General features: G+C 40.3%; 1 protein-coding gene across 1 annotated transcript in view; it reads left to right on the top strand.

The window, feature by feature from the left end:
* The first annotated feature begins 451 nt into the window (after positions 1-451).
* The window catches only part of LOC128879105 (extracellular serine/threonine protein CG31145), an 82974-nt gene continuing 65499 nt past the window's right edge, over positions 452-17926 (top strand). The window contains exon 1 of the mRNA XM_054127955.1: positions 452-2910. Within this exon, the coding sequence (XP_053983930.1) occupies positions 2444-2910 (467 nt within the window). The 5' untranslated portion in view covers positions 452-2443. The remainder of the gene's footprint in view (positions 2911-17926) is intronic.

The following is a 17926-nucleotide window of genomic DNA, read 5'->3' as shown; positions in this document are numbered from 1 at the left end:
TACTGACAATTTAATTTTAATCCATTTCAAAAACATATTGTCCCTATCGAAAAACCTTGTAGCTTCACATAATAATTTCTGTTCGAAATAATTCTATTCAGTGAAATGTTCGCAAAATCGTTCTCTAACAAAAATATCATCGAATGCAAGCGGTTGCCAAGTTAAAATCACTTTAGAAACGATGCTACGAGAACTGGTTAGCGTCAATGATCGACACGATCTAACACTTCCCCTATTGTTTGTTTTCCAGACGGCAACGGGGTGGAATCGAAAGGCTGACAGTGTCCAGAGGGGACGAGCAGTCTGCGTTAGACGAGTGAACCGTGCGCGATACATTCCAAGAGTCAGTGAAAGAACCCACCCGACTCGGGGCGTGGTGTTAGCGACTCTAGTAAGAAGACTTTCGGCAAAACGTCGGCACCCGCAATTCCGTTAACGACTCGAGCGGCCCGCGATCGATACGCCAGACTTTCGTTGGGTTTCGCGTCGAAAAGGAACTCTGGACGAGAGGAGATGTCCCGCAAGTGGTTCAAGAGACGAGACACCACGTTCAAGCCGCCAGACATTCGAAGATAGCGAGTCGAGAACGGTTCAACGGCCGCTCGAAGCACGAACATCCGAGCCCGTGATCGGCTTCTTAGCCAGGGATGAGGAGGATTCGCGATTTAGGGCTCGAAGGAACGAAGGGAGGATCAAACAGAGCCTGAGCGATCGCGTACCGTCGCCGAAAGGCGAGCAGAAACCGGGCGGTTTCTTCGACAGGCCTAAATTCAAGTTCAGTTTCAGCGAGAAGTCACGAAGGCCTTCGGAAAAAGGCGAGGAACGCGAAGTCTCTGATTCGAAAGAAGGCAAAGAGGACGCGCCCCGCGTGAAATTGCAAAAGAGCGACTCCTTCCTCAAGAAACTCGTGAGGAGTTCGAGAGACAACATCACCGAAGGCTGCGAGAGGCTGGTCAGAAACATTCACAAGAGTCCATCGGTTCTGAGAAAGAAGTTCCTGCCGGGCACTAACGACGACGTCACCAGCGGTAGGAAGGAGGAGATACCAGTGCCGCCTCTAAGAAGAAAGGGATCCGCCAAGAGGCCTCTGAAATTCGATCGAGACGGAACGTGTTTCACGAACTCCGTTGCCAAGGAATCCACGAGGATCCAAGTCTCGATCATCTGTCCAACCGTCGACGCCGTCGAAGACGGTTTCCTGTTGGTGAACCAGAGTCCTCGGACCCAGGCGAACAGCCACGAAGCTGTCGCGACCGAATGCGTTAACAGGATCTCGTCTGTCCACGCTAGTCATATTCGCTGCGAGCTTTTGGACGACGGAGATTCGTCGAAAAGCGTCTCCGTGGAGGACGTGGAGGATCTGATCAAATCGGAGAACAACTTACGGTTGCTGGAGCAGCGTGTTCTGATCAGGAGACGCTTGGAGAAGTCGTCGAAGCTCTTCCGAGCCCTCGAGCCTGGACAACGAAGATCCTGGAGCGAGGAGAGCTTGATCCCGACGATTGGACACGCCCGCGACAAATTTCAAGCTGCGTTTCCCGGCCACGGAGACTCCGAGGACCCTGTCACGGTCAATTGCACCCCGATCACCCACAGACGTTGCGATCGATCCGTTGGTACGCGCCAGGTCGGACGTTCCGGGGAGTCAAGGTCGCCGGAGTGGCGAGACAAGACGAAGGTACGCTGGAAGTCGTGGAAAGTGAAACGATCGCCTCCGCCGGATGACTGGCTGGTTCAGAGGTCGGCGGGGCTCCGGTGGACGCTCGATAACGAGCGCGGGTCAACCGATAAGCTGGTTTCAGCAAGGAAATCATGGATACCCAGTGACGAGCTACACGCGCGCCGGCAGTCGGCTACGTTCCACGGCGTAAAATGCAAACTTGCAAATTTCGCGGATGCTGGACAGCAGAACGGAGGCGACGCGAAGGGGACGAGAGACCCCGAGCCTGATGAAGAGCAAAGTAAACGCGAGTTAGTGGCGAGACCAGCCGAGAACACGAGCGGTTTCTACGGGAGCAGCAAACCCGACGTTTCTGACCGTGCGACACCTGTCCGCGGCCCGGAAGAAACATTTGCGACAGACAACAACCGCTCCAGCGTCGAGACAGTCGACGACACCTTGTCCTCATGGAAAAATGAAACGATCATCGGCGAGGTAACCAGTTTCAACGCGTCTGCCCGCGAAGCGAACACTAAATGCGAGTCAGAATTTCCAACGGTCCAATTGAACGTCTCGAACAGCGTGACCGATGAGCCTGTGGACCGGAAAGACTCTGCGGTGGCTCTCGATGGTGGTACGAAGACGATTCGGCCCGAGTATTGTCCAGTTCTGATCGGCCAGGTCGTCGACAAGTCTCACGGGAAACCTCAGGACAGATTCCTGCGCAAGAAGAAAGTTAGGAACGCTAAGTGTCCGAAGGCTCGGGACTCGAACGACTGGAAGATGAAGCTCACGATCAGGATGATCAGGGTCCGCGACAAGTTGATGCTCGGTTTGAGCGCTTTCGCGATACTCTTCACCATTCTGCTGGTGATGGATCTCCAGATGGATTTGGGCTACAGTGGCCATCACCTGGTCCCCAGCCACGGTCGCGTTCGAATAGGCGACGATCCAGGATCGGAGACCATTTATAATAATTTTCGGCGGAAGTTCTTGCAGAGAGTGAACGCCAGCAAGGAACAAAACAGTGCCGACGTGTCCGGTACCACTCAGAACAGCGGGAAGGACATCGGCAATGAGCCTAGGGACTCCAGGACTGAGAAGACTATGGTGCACGATAGTTTTCCGGATTTAGTGAACATAGTGACGAAGGGTTACGGTGTTAGCGTGTACGAAGGTGTTGCCAGAATCAGCGGAGAGGATCACACGGACAATCCTACCTTGGGACAACTGAAGAAGATTAGTCCAAGGTAAGCGTTACATTTTTCTGGTGGGATCAGATTTGGGATAATTTACACGAAAATAAGACGTCACTATTTGAAATCATTTCTTTTGGATCGTTACTTTCAATAGGTATTTGAATACAAAAATTGTATCAATTCGTTTTGAAATAATAGCTCTTCGCTGAAAGAGATACTCGTGAAAATAATATGCAATAGAAAGAATTCATTCGAAGACATTTTCACAGCCATTTGCTTTGAGAAAAACTCTTTCTCCAAAATATTTATCCATAAGAGATGACCCTTTGTCTTATAATTTGCAATGTTGCTGCAATTTATTATGAAAAATATATAACAGACACTTTGCATTTCATAAAATTCTCATATTAAAATGTAAACGAAGAATCCTATACTCGTGATTATCTTTCAGCATTCAAAGTAACGATTGTGATAAAATGTATCGATAATTGGGGCATTTACACTAATTAATCGAAAGAGTATAAATGTGCAAAGTCTACCAGTTCATTTACAGTTTACACTTTATCACTACCGATTATGAGTACCCACATTTTCGTATCGCGTCATTTATGTAGTATTTATTTTGCGCAAAGTTACCCCCTGGTCTCGATAAAGGGCTCTCAAGCGTTGCTTAACCCTTTGCACTCGAAGTCTTTTTTTCTAGTATCTACCAGCAACTCGAAATGCTTTCTTAGCATTCTCTTGCCACGAATGCTGAGCCTAGATTGGTTTCGGTAATGAGATCTCTAATTTGAGATTTGAGAGTCAGGCTACCTTTGCCTCGCCGACAATCATTTTATTGACATTTCGAGTTCCAAAGAAATTAAACCTAATCAAACATTATTGCTGGTTGATTCGCTGTGTGAAACCTAGTAGTGACCGAGAGTCACCTCTCGAGTGCAACGGCTTAATTTAACATTATTTTCCAATTTCAGCCAAAATTAGGTCGAGAGTCGAAAATCCTCCCTCGTAGAATGTAAAAATACTTTCTTGTAAATTGATCTCGATTTTTAATCTCGAGTTCATTTTCTTCATTTAGAAAAATGAACACACTGAAATAGAAAATGACTCGAAGGTGGGCCGAATTATTACAATCCAATCGACCTAGTTTTCTATTCTAATGCATTGACATTCTGATAACTGTTTTCAATAATGTCGTCGCTCCATTCTTTCGCAAATTACCAAACGCAAGCTAAAGAACTTTGTCTTTAAAATAAGACTAAATTAAGTGTCGACTCTCCATTGCAAACGCTTCTTATCTCATATATTTGTAGGTATAAAGTACAGTATCAATTTTGGTATATCGAAGAGGACACAATTTGATTACACTCGCGTTCTAAACTATTAGGATCGAAATTAATTTTGATTTTAGCAAAAAAACAATATTATAAGAAAATACTTTACGAGGATATAGTAGACTGTTCTCATAACAGTGGTTCGAGTAACTAAATCTCCAATCTATGCTTTCTAAAAAGAGGACTTGAAAAATTACAAGTCAAAACATCCATGACATACTTTTCGTAGACGAGAGTGCAACGAGATGTGATCTCTATAAACAATCGTCCCTTACCAAAATATTATAATAACTACGCTAAGGTTTTCAAAACGTTTTCGTTCGACCAATATCTATTTTCTAATTTCCTGTTGCTGGATACGTCATCGATAATGTTTCTAAATATATGTACTATAGCGTAATGGATCTTGCCCGAACTAGATAACATTTCTCTGGTCTTTTAAATATTGTTACGTCGATTTGGAAAATTTGAGACACGTTTCCACGAACTTCATTCATAATGCACGTAATGTTTAACACTAGGCAATACTTTCGCGAATATAGGATGCACGCGTAAATAGAATAACTTGAAGTTCTTATCAGCGTTGATGACAATTCTCGTCGTCAAAGAGGACATCTCATGAAAGTTTTCCGTTGACGTTGACTCCAGTGAAAATATCTGTCCCCGTTTCAATGCGAGATAAGCGAACTACTCATCCGTTCGCGGTGGCTAATTAAGCGGGATAACGTCCAAAGTGGGAAGTTTAAATCGCAACGGGGTCGGGCATCGAAATCTTTTAAAACGTTCTCAGGCACTCCAAATAGAACTCCCACGTTATTTTTTCACCTTACAGTTGGGAAAGTTTCTGCCATTGATGGCTGGTGGAAAATCCGATCGGTCGGTTGGCGACGGAGTTAGATTGAAGTAACCAAAATCGGTCGAACTTTGCGCGCGGTTTTCCGAGCGAGCGAGTAGAGCTGATAAAAAGTGCAACGTTCGCGTAATTTTAATCGATTTACCCTTAACACGATCACGTGCACGTGTGATCCATCGAGATTTGCCGTCGAGCGAGCTTCGATACTTCTTCGACTTCTGATTCCGTTGAAATCGAGAACGTCATTCTATCATAACAAGCAGATAAGAGACCTCGTGCCGCAATATGTGGATCACGTATGTTCTCTGCAGCGACTGTGTCGACCTTACGCTTTTAACTCGCGACATCTTGATAAATAATACAGAAATAATGCACGAAGTCAACCTGCAAATTTCAACTGCTTACATCTCGATAACGAATCAGTTCGAAAATTGGTAAAGGGCTTTTCTATTCGTACACTCTGTATAGTTAGGTCCAAATATTTTCGATCTGTTGATCGTATTATTGCGTAAACATATAATCCTTACTAGCACAATTTATTTCATATAAACGTTTAGATCGATATCTCGAGTGCTGTTCGGTATATGAATATTGATTACTGATACCTAGAAGTGGACGAGAAGATTCATAATCAGTATATTTCGTTCACGTGATTATCAAAACATTCGTAAGATCATATATTTTATTTTTAGTAAATTATAAACGTTAAACCGATTGGTACTGACAAAACTGTAATTATTATTTCAGTATAGTATTATTGAGTCAAAAATACAAAGTGCCATTCAAAAAATGAAGGCCTTGATAATACTAAAAAAAAATGTTCGACCTTTTTTTATTGCAATGTATGACCAATCGAAAACTGATCAACATTTGTTTGGAATATTTTTTTTGACGGATTATCGCATATACTTGAAAAATCGTGGAAAGTGTTAAGCGAGACACCCTGTATTTGTTATTTGTCGCCGTCGTGTTGAGATTTATTTAAAAATATCGATTGTAATAAATTTGTTCAACCCAATTCGCCGTGCAAGCTCGGTATCTCGTATTTTAAGCACGAGGCAAATTTTCCAGTTGCGGGGAAAGGTCAATATTAAAATTCAGTCCACAGGAAATTTCTACATTAATATATGTATTTATATCGTAAATTGTATACTTTTAGAATCCGAGTCCTTCTCGAATGAAAAGTAATGCGCTTTCCTTTTTGTAAAGTTAGGTTTTCGTATGTAAATGTAGATAGTAAAAGAACAATATTTACTTCGTGCCACGGCGAATGGAAAATTAAAAGAGACAAAAAATTCAATTTAGTCACACCCTAATTCGAAAGTGCAATCTTCCATACGATGATAAGAAGAAAATGAGATACAGTTAGTTACAGCCAAAACTTTGTCAGATATAAAAAGTTTGAACTTGTAACAAAGTTCAGGAATGATATTGAAGAAATAATATGGCGAATGTATTTTGTAAATGTATTTATATACATCATGTAATAATATCGAAGGAATCTTTCTAAATATAAAAAATGAAGGTACTGTGACTTCAGTCTAGAGAATACTTTACTCTTACACTTGTACGTTTAATGACGATGTCCAAAATTCTATTTTAAATTGTTTATTCGATCGAGTTCACACTTAACGAAAAATATGAAGCTGACTTTCGCGAGTAAAAATTATTTGTTTCCAGAAATAGACATTTTTATCTAAATGTATACTTACGAAGTCTAATCTCTTTCTCTTATCCTTGCTGCTGATAAGTGGTTTGTTTCGAGCTGTTTGACCATGGAAATTATGCTTCTGCCATACTATTCGTGCCATTTTAGGATTAGTAGTTTCGTCTTAGTATTTCACGCTTTATTTGCGAATTTAGATTCCACTTATCTTTGGATTCTATTTAATTTTTTTTTAGCATCCATCTCTCATCGTAAGCGATATAAATCGCTTTATAAATCGCGATATAAATCGCTGGCCTTAAGTTCGTCATTTCTCCAGAATTGGATAATTCTCCTTCTGCTTAAAGGCGATATTTTTTAACAAATTTTAATCGATTAACCATCATTAAAGTGCCATTTATTTGCCATGTTGGCGTGTCTAAAATTATAATTAGAATTCTGTCAATACCAATCTTAACGTTTACAGCCTGCTAAAAATAAAAATTACATTTTGATAATCATACGAGTGAAATGTAGTGAGAACTTCGATGTCTCGATTAATGCTAAAATTAGATGTATTGATTTTACTTTGCTACTGATTATTAATATCCTAAGTTGCATATTAATTTATTTACATTACATTCTTCCTATACAACTGAACATTTTTTACAGATTTCTAGATGTAAACGATTTTTATGTACTGTAGAGTACCAAAAATAATGTAAACATAAATTATTTTCCTTAGGACTATATATATATATATATGTTCATAAAAAATACATAATACCTCGAAAGCCCTGATCAGTAGCATTAAAATGTTCTTTCGTGGAATTAGAAAAAGTGCTTAGACTGCTCCATTACATTTACAACAATGCAATTTCAAACATCTAAAAATCCTATAATAATATAAACCCCATTTCTATTCAATAAGTTCATATTCTTATATTATATTTTATTTTCTATCGATATCTATCGATATCTATCTTAATTTATAGTGATTGTTTTATTATCCTTATTTAACCTGTCATACCTCCTCATCAGTTCTAATAATAGATTCTTTACTGTAAGTCAAAGAGATCAATTTCAATGCACGTTTAATTCGATGGGCACGAATCAGTATGACTTCGAGTTTAAGTCGATTTACGATGAATCCGTCCTTTCTATACAGTACAATTCCAAACGTCCTTCGAAGGAGACTTCCTGAACCCGCCTGTTAATAATCTCCATTTCGCTTAAATGATTTTATTGTCTCGCGAGCGTGCATCAGCCACGTCGCGTGAATCTCCGTACACACGAGCGCGTGTTGTATTAGCATTCACTCGCTTATGTGTGTGTCCAGCGCACATATTCTTGTGCAAGCAAGTTGTCCGATGGTAAACGTAATTATACCCGATGACAGAAGGAATACGCGTGATTCACGGACTTGTTTGCACGGATGTATTTCCATCGACCGCTGGATTGGACATCGTTCCCAACATGCAAACCCTTCCCACTTACAGGGGTAGTTTTCTATTCAATCTAAAAACAACAAATATATTCATGCAGAGTTAAGGTCATTAAGCAATCTAATCGCATTGCTATTTCACATTGATGGTAAACAAGCAGTTGTAGGGGTAAAAACATCCCTTCAATGAAATATATAAATTCGTTGACAAGAATGTTACATAAAGGATTTTACAAAAGGTATTTTATAGTTTTGATTTTTCTTTTTAATAATAAAATATACTTGTTGGTTATAGCGGACACTAGCGATATCATTTTTCATGTTCAATTCCAATCGTGTGTACTTTCATTTAAAATAAAAATAATTTTAATTGCTGTTTCTTATTTGCATTCAGAAGACATTGAAAGGGATAAAAACAGCCATTCAATAAAACTTAGGCTTTTTATCTTTTCATCTTCTCTTCCAATGTCTGCGATAACATTTTTACTTTTGCATTATAAAATATTTCATTCTGCTCTTCAACATTTTCTTTTTATTTAACAAGTAATGCGTACACAATATTTCGGTCTGATATTAAATTTCAGATCTATGCGAATTAAAAATTATATCTGATTTTTTTATTTTGAATTAAATTACGAGTAAGTGCAACTAAACATGAAGTACGATATCACAATTGAATATCCTCCACGGTTACGTTGACAGGCATATTTTGTTATTAAAAAATAAAATCCTAAAGGTCCATCCGGAAAACCCTCTAATTTTTATATTTTCCCTTAACTGGGCTGATTTAATTCGATGGTAAGTGCGATTGTTCGCGTGAACGTGATTTCCCTGGCACTTTTCCTCTCTCCTTTCTCCCTCGATGTTCCTTTTCGCTGGAGCCTAATTCGTGCCGCTCAGAATTGCGTGTAATTGTCCTGGACAATGGCCGCGTAGCCAATCGACAATTCAGACCGCGTCGACTCGTTATAATCCAGAAGCGCTGGATCGAATTAGGATTACTCGTCTGTGTTAACTCTATAGAGGCGGTCGATTGTTTTTTTACTCGATTTCGAGAGCGAGGCGGATTTAATTCGGTGATTTTTTCACCCAACGATTTAAAGGCTTTCTAGTGACATTTTAAAATCATATTCGCGATTCAGCTGCTAGATTATTATTATTACGAACCGCAAAGTAATTGTGCACTAGAATAAACAGAGAATTTCATTATTATAGAGGAATGCTTGACCAGGGAAGCTCAAGCAGAGGAATTCGTTGGCATAAAACGTACACAAGAGCATTGAAGATCTTCATGTCTCGTCGTAAATTTATTGTTATTACCTAGTGGCTGAATTACCAGACGTCGTACTGAATAGGAAATATTGTTTGGATACCAGAAGTTTTGTAATGTTTCTTGATATGCAACCTTTTCTATTCTAACTTCTGGAATACAAATAAACAGAGCCCTCTTACCAACCCTCGTTGAGTACAAGCAGTAGTTGCGCACAATGATACCTTACACCATGTGTCAAGAAAGAAATAATTCCAAGACTGGAGCAAACGTTGAACATGTGTATCTACAACGAGCTGAGAATGTCCTCTGGGAATACATCCCGTGCGGAGCTTTCCCCGAAATCTGTTTAATCGAATTCAACCGTGCGATGTTGTCGGTCGCTCACGTGCCCATAAAAAGCTCACCTTTCTTCCCTCGACGGTGTGTTCCCTCGGGAATAGGGATATCGCGATCCCTAGGCACCGTGAAAAACTTCCAGCGATAGGAGCCACCGAGGGCTGCATTGAGACGCAGCAGACTGCATTTTTCATTGCGTTTCTCTGGGAAGATCGATCCGAGGGACAGGGATCGAGGGACAAGGGGCTGCGAGCTCGTGTATTATCGAGCACCTGGGAAGGAAAACAAGGAGCATTTCCCCGAAGGTTACACGCTGTAAGCATCCTCGTAAGCACAGACCTCTCTCCGTTCTCACTAGATAGACAGCTCCGGTGACCCCCAGCGCCTAGGGAATACGCCATTGTTTCGCGCCGCACAACCGTCAACAATGCCTTAATGTCCCCGTTCAGGAGGGGTTACTTTATCTTTGAATAGACTACGTGTGCTCCGTGCACAATGCTAGAGCAGACCTTAGCAATACTTAGTTTACACGTGAACTGCTCGCGCAACAGATATATCCCACGACGACAACGACAATGTTTGAAGCTGTATCGCGAGCGTTCGATGTAGACCAGTCCCAAAGCTTTGCTAACCGACTCTCCTCTTGCGCCGAACTCTACACTGTGGAGCGTAACCATACTCGTGGTATAGCACCACTTGCGTGATGCGTGTCACTATGCGACTGTAACTGTAACGGTAGCTTCGTATTTTACAACATTATTGAATTTTAATGATTCTCGATTTGGAACTTAGTTGCCTCATTGAAATGCCAACATTGTTCCGAAGCAAAAGCTTCGAGAATTGCAATTTTGTCGAATTTTAAAGGTACCCGATTTGCAACTGCTGCCCTCTAGAAAAAAATATGCCAACATTGTTGCAAGGCGGAGTCCCGAGATTCGCGACTTTGTTGCTTCACAGACAATGCCAACATTGTTCCAAAGCAAGGTTTTAAAGTTTGCAACTTTGTTGGATTTCAAGGATCATCGATTTGCAACTTTGTTGCCTTCTAGAAAATACAAACATTATTGCGAAGTTTTGAGATGCGCAAGTGTGAAGTGTGAAGTGTCGGGCGTGTTATGTACTGTCAGGAGCTGTCAGATTTTTGCAACGACCGTCAGGTCCTGTTAGGTACTGTCCAATGCTGTCAGGGGCTGTCTGGTGCTGTAATATTTTTGAGTCACAATATTCAAACTGTTATGATACGAGGAAATGGTACAGGCGTTGGATGTGATTTTCAAAGTATAAATCATGGTCTTCACTTTCTGTCGATTCTTCTGAATAAGTAAAGTGGCGATACAGTGGTATTTAACAATTACGTTCTTAGAAACTACTATATCAAAGTATACAGAGACGTACTTCTATAGATACTGTATAATTTAACTTGAATACTATTGTATAACGCACCTTAGCAAATTCTTATACGCGTTCGATGCAAATTACCACGACGAGTGTACACGTTATTACCCGTGAATTTACACGTGTATAATAGCGTGGCCGGGTTGGAGTTATGCATACACGTTGGAGCGCGTGTGTCCCACGGTATGTACACGCGCTGGCAAACATGCATAATGGCGCATCATCGAGCAGGTTAATGCGTGTGTTGTATCGATTCATCGGCGGAATTTTGGAGACACACTAAACATTGGGGACTCCAGGAGCGCACAAAGCCTTGGGGATCTCCTGGGCGAAGATGACAAAGGTGCTCGAACCGAGTGCCGGATGTTTGCTCGGAAATAATTCATCGCAACTCGGCTGAGTCGCGGCCAGGTGAATTCACGTGGTAGGAAGTACCTCGGTCTATGAGCTTTCTAAGGGCCTCCATTGATAATTTTGCCGAACTGATAAATTCTCCAGCGCATTAATATTCAGTGCCTCTGTCAACCGCCTCGATTGAACGCTGAGAAATAGTGGGTGGATGCATGATTATCCGACGTTTCTTTTTCGTACCGTTCTGTCATTTGATATCAGTACTTTTTTTTTTTTTTTTTTTTTTGAGGCAATATTTGTTCAGGAGTTAGTTCATCAACATACGTGTTGATAATCATATTCATTTGCATCATATTCGACAAAAGGATGACATACGATTTGGATGAACTTATGCTGCACAGGCGTGCATGACCCTTGCGTTCTCCGTGTTTGAGACAATGAACGAAAACAAACGAAATTCTAAAGGTCTCATCGTCGACCGTGACTAAACTAATATTTCCGGCAATATCAGCATGACTCTAAAAAATAGCGTTGCTTCGCGAGTACGTCTTAAACTTTCCCGTGAGTGTTCCTTCGCGTCAGACGGAACAGATGTGTCAAAATTTGAAGGGGACACCGAGTGTTTTCTTGTTCGAAAAAAGCACAGCTCGATATCATCATTTATTGTACCCAGCATTCAATTTTCTCGTGTCCCCTACTTTTATAGACTGTGTCAAGCCAACGGTATATTACAGAACGTCTAATCTTCAAATTTTCCGAGAAACCAACAATTTACGACAGACGTAATTAACATTTGAAATCAGAAATTTCCAGACCTGCCTGTCACCAGTATAAATATCATACCAATCAAGTTTCAGATACTGGTTGGCGTTGCATTTGAAATGAGATCAGCTTTGATATCGTTTAATCGTTTAACTGGTACTTCGTGTATTTCCAGAAATTCTCAAATAGTAATCCGACTTTTCCAGACTTATTTAGTACTGTCTCGTGGTCTAATATCATTTCAAATTAGATTCGGAATTGATCCTCGTTTTGCATTCTGGAATTCTCGATTAAGTCCTATTGAGGCCATTGCTTGAGAAAGAATTTCTTCATGGGTTAGTAACCAAGTTATCTATGTAAGACCTTCTATTTTTTATCGCGAGTTAACTATGTATTCGTGTATTTATTTGTCTTTATTTATTTAATTATCTGAATACAAAAATTGTATGTGCTGAATCTGATTATTAGAAAAATCGATACTTGAGATAATGTATAAGAAATATAGTGTGGTGAACTATTCTTTAAAAAATAATAAGATATGGATGTTTATCAAAATTCATATTTGTACGTACACAGATGAAGAACAGCTACGCAAATTTTAGTTGTATGCTTTGTCTCCTAAATCTTGCAACGTGTATATTATTTTCTTTCCCTTTATACATTTATGCATTCGCACACGTCCTTATATATTTTTGTATATTTACAGTTGTCATAAATGCATAAATATCCGCAGTCTACTGATATGGAATAACTGACAAGAATTGGAGATGCTGCTCACTAATAAACTAACGAGTAATTGACATTTGTTTATCTTGACGTGATAATTCCAGACAGCTGTCTGTAGAACAAGTATTCTAGTTTTGTAGCATAAGTTGTTTATACCACACACGCGTAATCGCGATGCACTTCGAACAATACCGACCCACGAGTGCCATATTGATATGTGAATGAACATGGCGAACCGAACGACTTCCTTCATCTCACTATCCATTCCTCGGTGTACATGACTATAACTCACCGTTCCCTAAACTTTTGGGTCCCTAACTTTGGTCCCTGAAGCCGTTTATATTCCCACAAACTTATGCAAAGCTCCAAAGAGCTTACGTTTATGTGTGTTCTTGTTTGACCATGCCTGCTTTGCCTGACCGCTAGCGGATCTATTTTAATTTTCATTTCCTACATTTTATTCAATTCATTCACTTAATTTCAATCATACCTTGCATCCATTCCATTCGATTTATTTTTGTCTAATAATTCCATTATACCCCTTTTTCTTTTTTTTTTAACTTTCCTTTTGATTCACATTAATTGACTTTCTATTTTGCTTTAATTCTCACGTATATTCCTCTCTGTTGTTTTTCACTTTGCATTTATTTCCTTTTGCATTCCTCCCACTTTTCCGTCATTAATCATTTCGTCACCCTTTCATTTTCATTTCACTTCCCTTTCACTTCCCTTCAATTTCTCTTTTATCTTCCCTTCCTTTCCCTTTCAATTTTCTTTTCATTATTTCTTCGTTTCGTTCTCAATATTCTATCTTCTTTTCACTGTATTCCGTTAATTTCTTGTCTCAATTATCTTTCAAAAATTTGCAACTTTGTTAAGTCCCCGTTACTTCGAGATTCACAAATTTTCTGATTTGCACGTGTTCCGTGATTTGCAACATTTTGTTTTCTCGCGTTTCGCAACAACGCTCCACCTTTGCTGGTTTCCTAAAACGCAAGAGAAATTGAAGTAAAAATAGAAGAAAGATGAAATGCAAATTAGCGGAAAGAAAATGAAATGCAAACGCATATGAAATAAATTCCAACCGAGCAGGGAATAAAATGCAAATGTATAAAATTCAAAAGGTAAGAAAAGTAAAGTGGAGAAAGAATAGGTCGGAGCCGCTTCGACTTTTTTAAATGGCACTGTGTGATTTTAACTTCATAACTTCGTGGTTGGCAAAAATACGAGTTCAACGTATAACTATACTATGACCTTCAAGTGTTCTTTAATTGAGAAGTATGCTTGAGAAAGCAACCAATCCAGATTGCTTACATGATATTACACATATTCTTCTCTATAAAAATAAATATTTTAAGAAACACTTCATACTTGGATTAAAGATAGTTTTCTATACAAAAATTCCGACATATGCATTAACTCTTTGAGGCACAAGATTATAAAAGAAAATAAAATTCAAGCTGCACAGAAGAACAGTGTCAACAACTTGCTGACGCGTTTTGTACATATACATTTTTGATTCCACTTACTGTACCTTTAGCGTTAGTTTATAGTATCGCTACATGCATGAAAAACTTTAAATAAAATAGTAAAGCTAAACAAAAGATGAAATAGTTTTCAAGCTACTTAACTTCAAAGAGTTAAGTAACGTTCTTTTAAATACTGTCCAACTTTTTACCAAAAAATTCATAAATGTGCTTTTTTCTTAAGGTAGGCTTCCCTCCTTAAAAAAAGAATAATAATAGTATCTAGGTTGCGGGAACGAATGGTTTAGCCCTTGGCTTGTCTCGATATCAACAGCCGAGCGATATTTCACGATATTCCTCGAAGTGGTCCCCCAGCGAAGGAAACGTTTCTGCGCTCAACACATTTTTCCTTCCAAGCTGAAAGAAAAAAGGAAACCGTCCCGGCGTCGTAGAGTTAAAATATATCGTGAAAGTTGTAGCATCCGATTCGAGGCGAGCGTTTCGGTCCTTCCTCGTCCCATCGTTCCACGGCATCACGAGAGGCAGGTGCAGCCATTGCACATGCACCGTGTACATTTTCGAGCGGCGCCTGCAACACCCGGGACATTTTTCATCGGGCTTGCTCGCCGATTTAAAGGCAATCCCGCGCCCAGGACTCCACGGGTCTGCCCCCTTGACGAAAATTAATCGAATACTCGGCCCACAAAATCCTGATTTCCGGCGGTTTCCCGTCGAGAATCGAAATGAACGCTCGAGATTGAAACACTCGTCGCGGAAGACTCGTGGCAACGGGGATATCGAGACGCGAATAGAAATTTTCCCAACTTTGGTCGTCGTAACACAGGCGTGTTCAGAGTCGGTGGATCGCTGACTAACGGGTGGTTTTGTTTTCGTTATTACATCCTCTGCTGGTCCTGCGAGCAATCGCAGACCTGCAAAAATTCACAAATTCTTTTGAAGTATATATCGAGAAGACGTATTTCTCGGTAACTACATTATAAATGTTTATGTATGCAAACAGCATTGGTCTCTTATGCATATAAAATACGCATTGATGTATGGAAAAATAAAATGTACTACTAATGTAATAAAATAATCGTAATGTATTATTTTATATTTATGTATGATATATTACTATTGTCATTGCTATTAATATTCATTTGTAGAATATGGTGTGATATGACCACACGACGATGTGCCAATATAATGGCATGACTATATGCTTTTCCAGAAGCTAAAAACGAGGCTGCTGAAAAAGTCTGAATGATTTGAAGTTCGAGGGAACGATTGCTCGTAGATGTCTCGCGACGAGGAACGTACTGTCTGCTGTTGTCGTTATGTCGTTTCCTTTCCCGTCGAGTAATTGCCCTTGCTAACGAACACAACGCCGCTTTGTGCCAGTCGAATCGCCTCGGTGGAAACTAGAACGGATCCGTTTCGACGGAACGTCTCAAAGTTTCGAGCAGATGTTGCTTGTTCTGTGATTTCGACGCGGCGGAAGCTGCCAAGCGGTATTCGATAGGCGTGTTCGGTAAATTAAAGGTTTTAGGGCTGATGCTAAACGCTATTGGTAGCGATCAATGGATGTTTGCGTTAGTAGTGGTGGCTTACATTCGGAAGGATTCAGTTTGTAGAAAAGCTTTCTCCTGAGTCGCTTTGGAGATTCGAGTGTTCTTTCGAAGACTTTTTCGCGATCGTCGCTTTGATTTTGGACATCTGTATTTCTTTAAATATGTTTTAGATGACAGAGCTAATCTTGGACACGACTTACGTCGACTTACACCGACTTACTCCGCCTTATAACTCCGCCAACAAGTATGGTACAGGAGAAAGTTCTGATCCGGACACTTCACAATATATACTTTACACTTTACACTTTTTATATCTAAAGATCTTATTACAAGTTCGCAGCCATTAGCTCTCGGTATTATTCGCGACGAAGAATTGTTCGTCACGGATAATACCGATTACCAGGTCTCACTACGTGGAGGTTGCTGCGACTGGAGACCCGGAGATAGAACGAATCAAAGTTCCTTCGATCTCCCTCTACATAGAGTCGTTGAGCTTAATACTAAGTATGTAACCGTGGAAATCAAAGAAAACAAACTCCCTTTGATTTCCAAAGTCTAAGTCTGAATCTGCCAAATAATTATTTGAACTAAATGGAAGCTAAATGGAAATCGCGACACGACGCGACCATGTAACTGGACTTACTGAGTCAGTCCCGTTTCCTCCTGTTGGATCTGGACTCGAGAGGAAGACGACCGACGCCTCCGGACCAGTCCTTCACACCTTGCACCCATCTGCGCTTTGGACTTACTGCACTGCGCCGGGAGCCTAGGACTACACCAGCCGGGATACAGGGAGTAGAGAACCGATCCGGAGGCGCCGATTGTCTTCCTCTCGAATACAAATCCACCAGGAGGACGGCAACCGACCTTTCTGTCCAGTTACACGGTTGGTCACTTCACTTATGACATGAAGTAATAGTGACCGAAGTGGTGAACGAAGTTGCGAGTCCAATATGGACCTACGAACAAACAAAAGAATTGAACAAATGGTTAATAATTATTTGGTAGAGGACAGACACTCGTACACGCATGCCTTAAAACTAACCAAACCAAACTAAGGTACCCACAAGGAATACCAAGCTACGATAACTAAGGAAAACTACACTACGCAAAAATAGGAGGGACGCGAGACGCGGACGCGCGATCGCGAGATCCATACCGACCGAAGGATCGTCGAAGAATGAGCTCTCACCCCTCGTATACCTGTGTCGGTCGAGGGTTGCTGCTCGCTTGTGCCTCTCGAAGTAGGGAAAGGGAAGGGCGAACAACAACCGCGTGACATGTCCTGACATGTCGATTCGAAGGCTCGTTTGATCCATCGCGAAAATAATTTGCGAAACATTAATATTACAGAAAAGTCATATTCGCGGTCATTGTTTCAACAAATATTGTTAATAATTTATGTAACTATTGTCAGATATTAATATTTAGTTCGTCCAATCGATAGATATTAAATTATTGATCAATTTCTCGCGATTAATGTCTCGAGTGAATACTTATTCCGAACCGTAATTGTTATTAATGTTTAATCGAGCACTGAATGTTACTATATGCATTGTAGATTTCAATTAATTCGGAGTTGCACATATTTAATGTATTTTAAAGTTTCTGATTATTATACCAATGTTTTACGAGAAAGTAATATTTCCGAACATGAAAAGTTGAAACGGTAGTCGTGATAAATTTGATTCTATGTATCGATGTGATTAACAAAGACGTTTAAGAATTATAACAGTAATTCAAATAAAAGTGGGCGTTCCGGATCGATAAAAGTCATCGTCCAGTTTGATAACCCATGAATCCATAAACATAATATAAATCATAAAAGGATAATTCTATTAATACGATAAATGTAATATGAAAATATCACGCTTAATATTGGAGATGAAGTAATTCCCTCCAGAGCAATTT

Source organism: Hylaeus volcanicus, chromosome 6 (genome assembly GCF_026283585.1).
Source record: "Hylaeus volcanicus isolate JK05 chromosome 6, UHH_iyHylVolc1.0_haploid, whole genome shotgun sequence".
Classification (NCBI taxonomy): domain Eukaryota; kingdom Metazoa; phylum Arthropoda; class Insecta; order Hymenoptera; family Colletidae; genus Hylaeus; species Hylaeus volcanicus.
The sequence above is the reverse complement of the archived record's forward strand: the minus strand, read 5'-3'. Positions and strand labels throughout refer to the sequence as shown.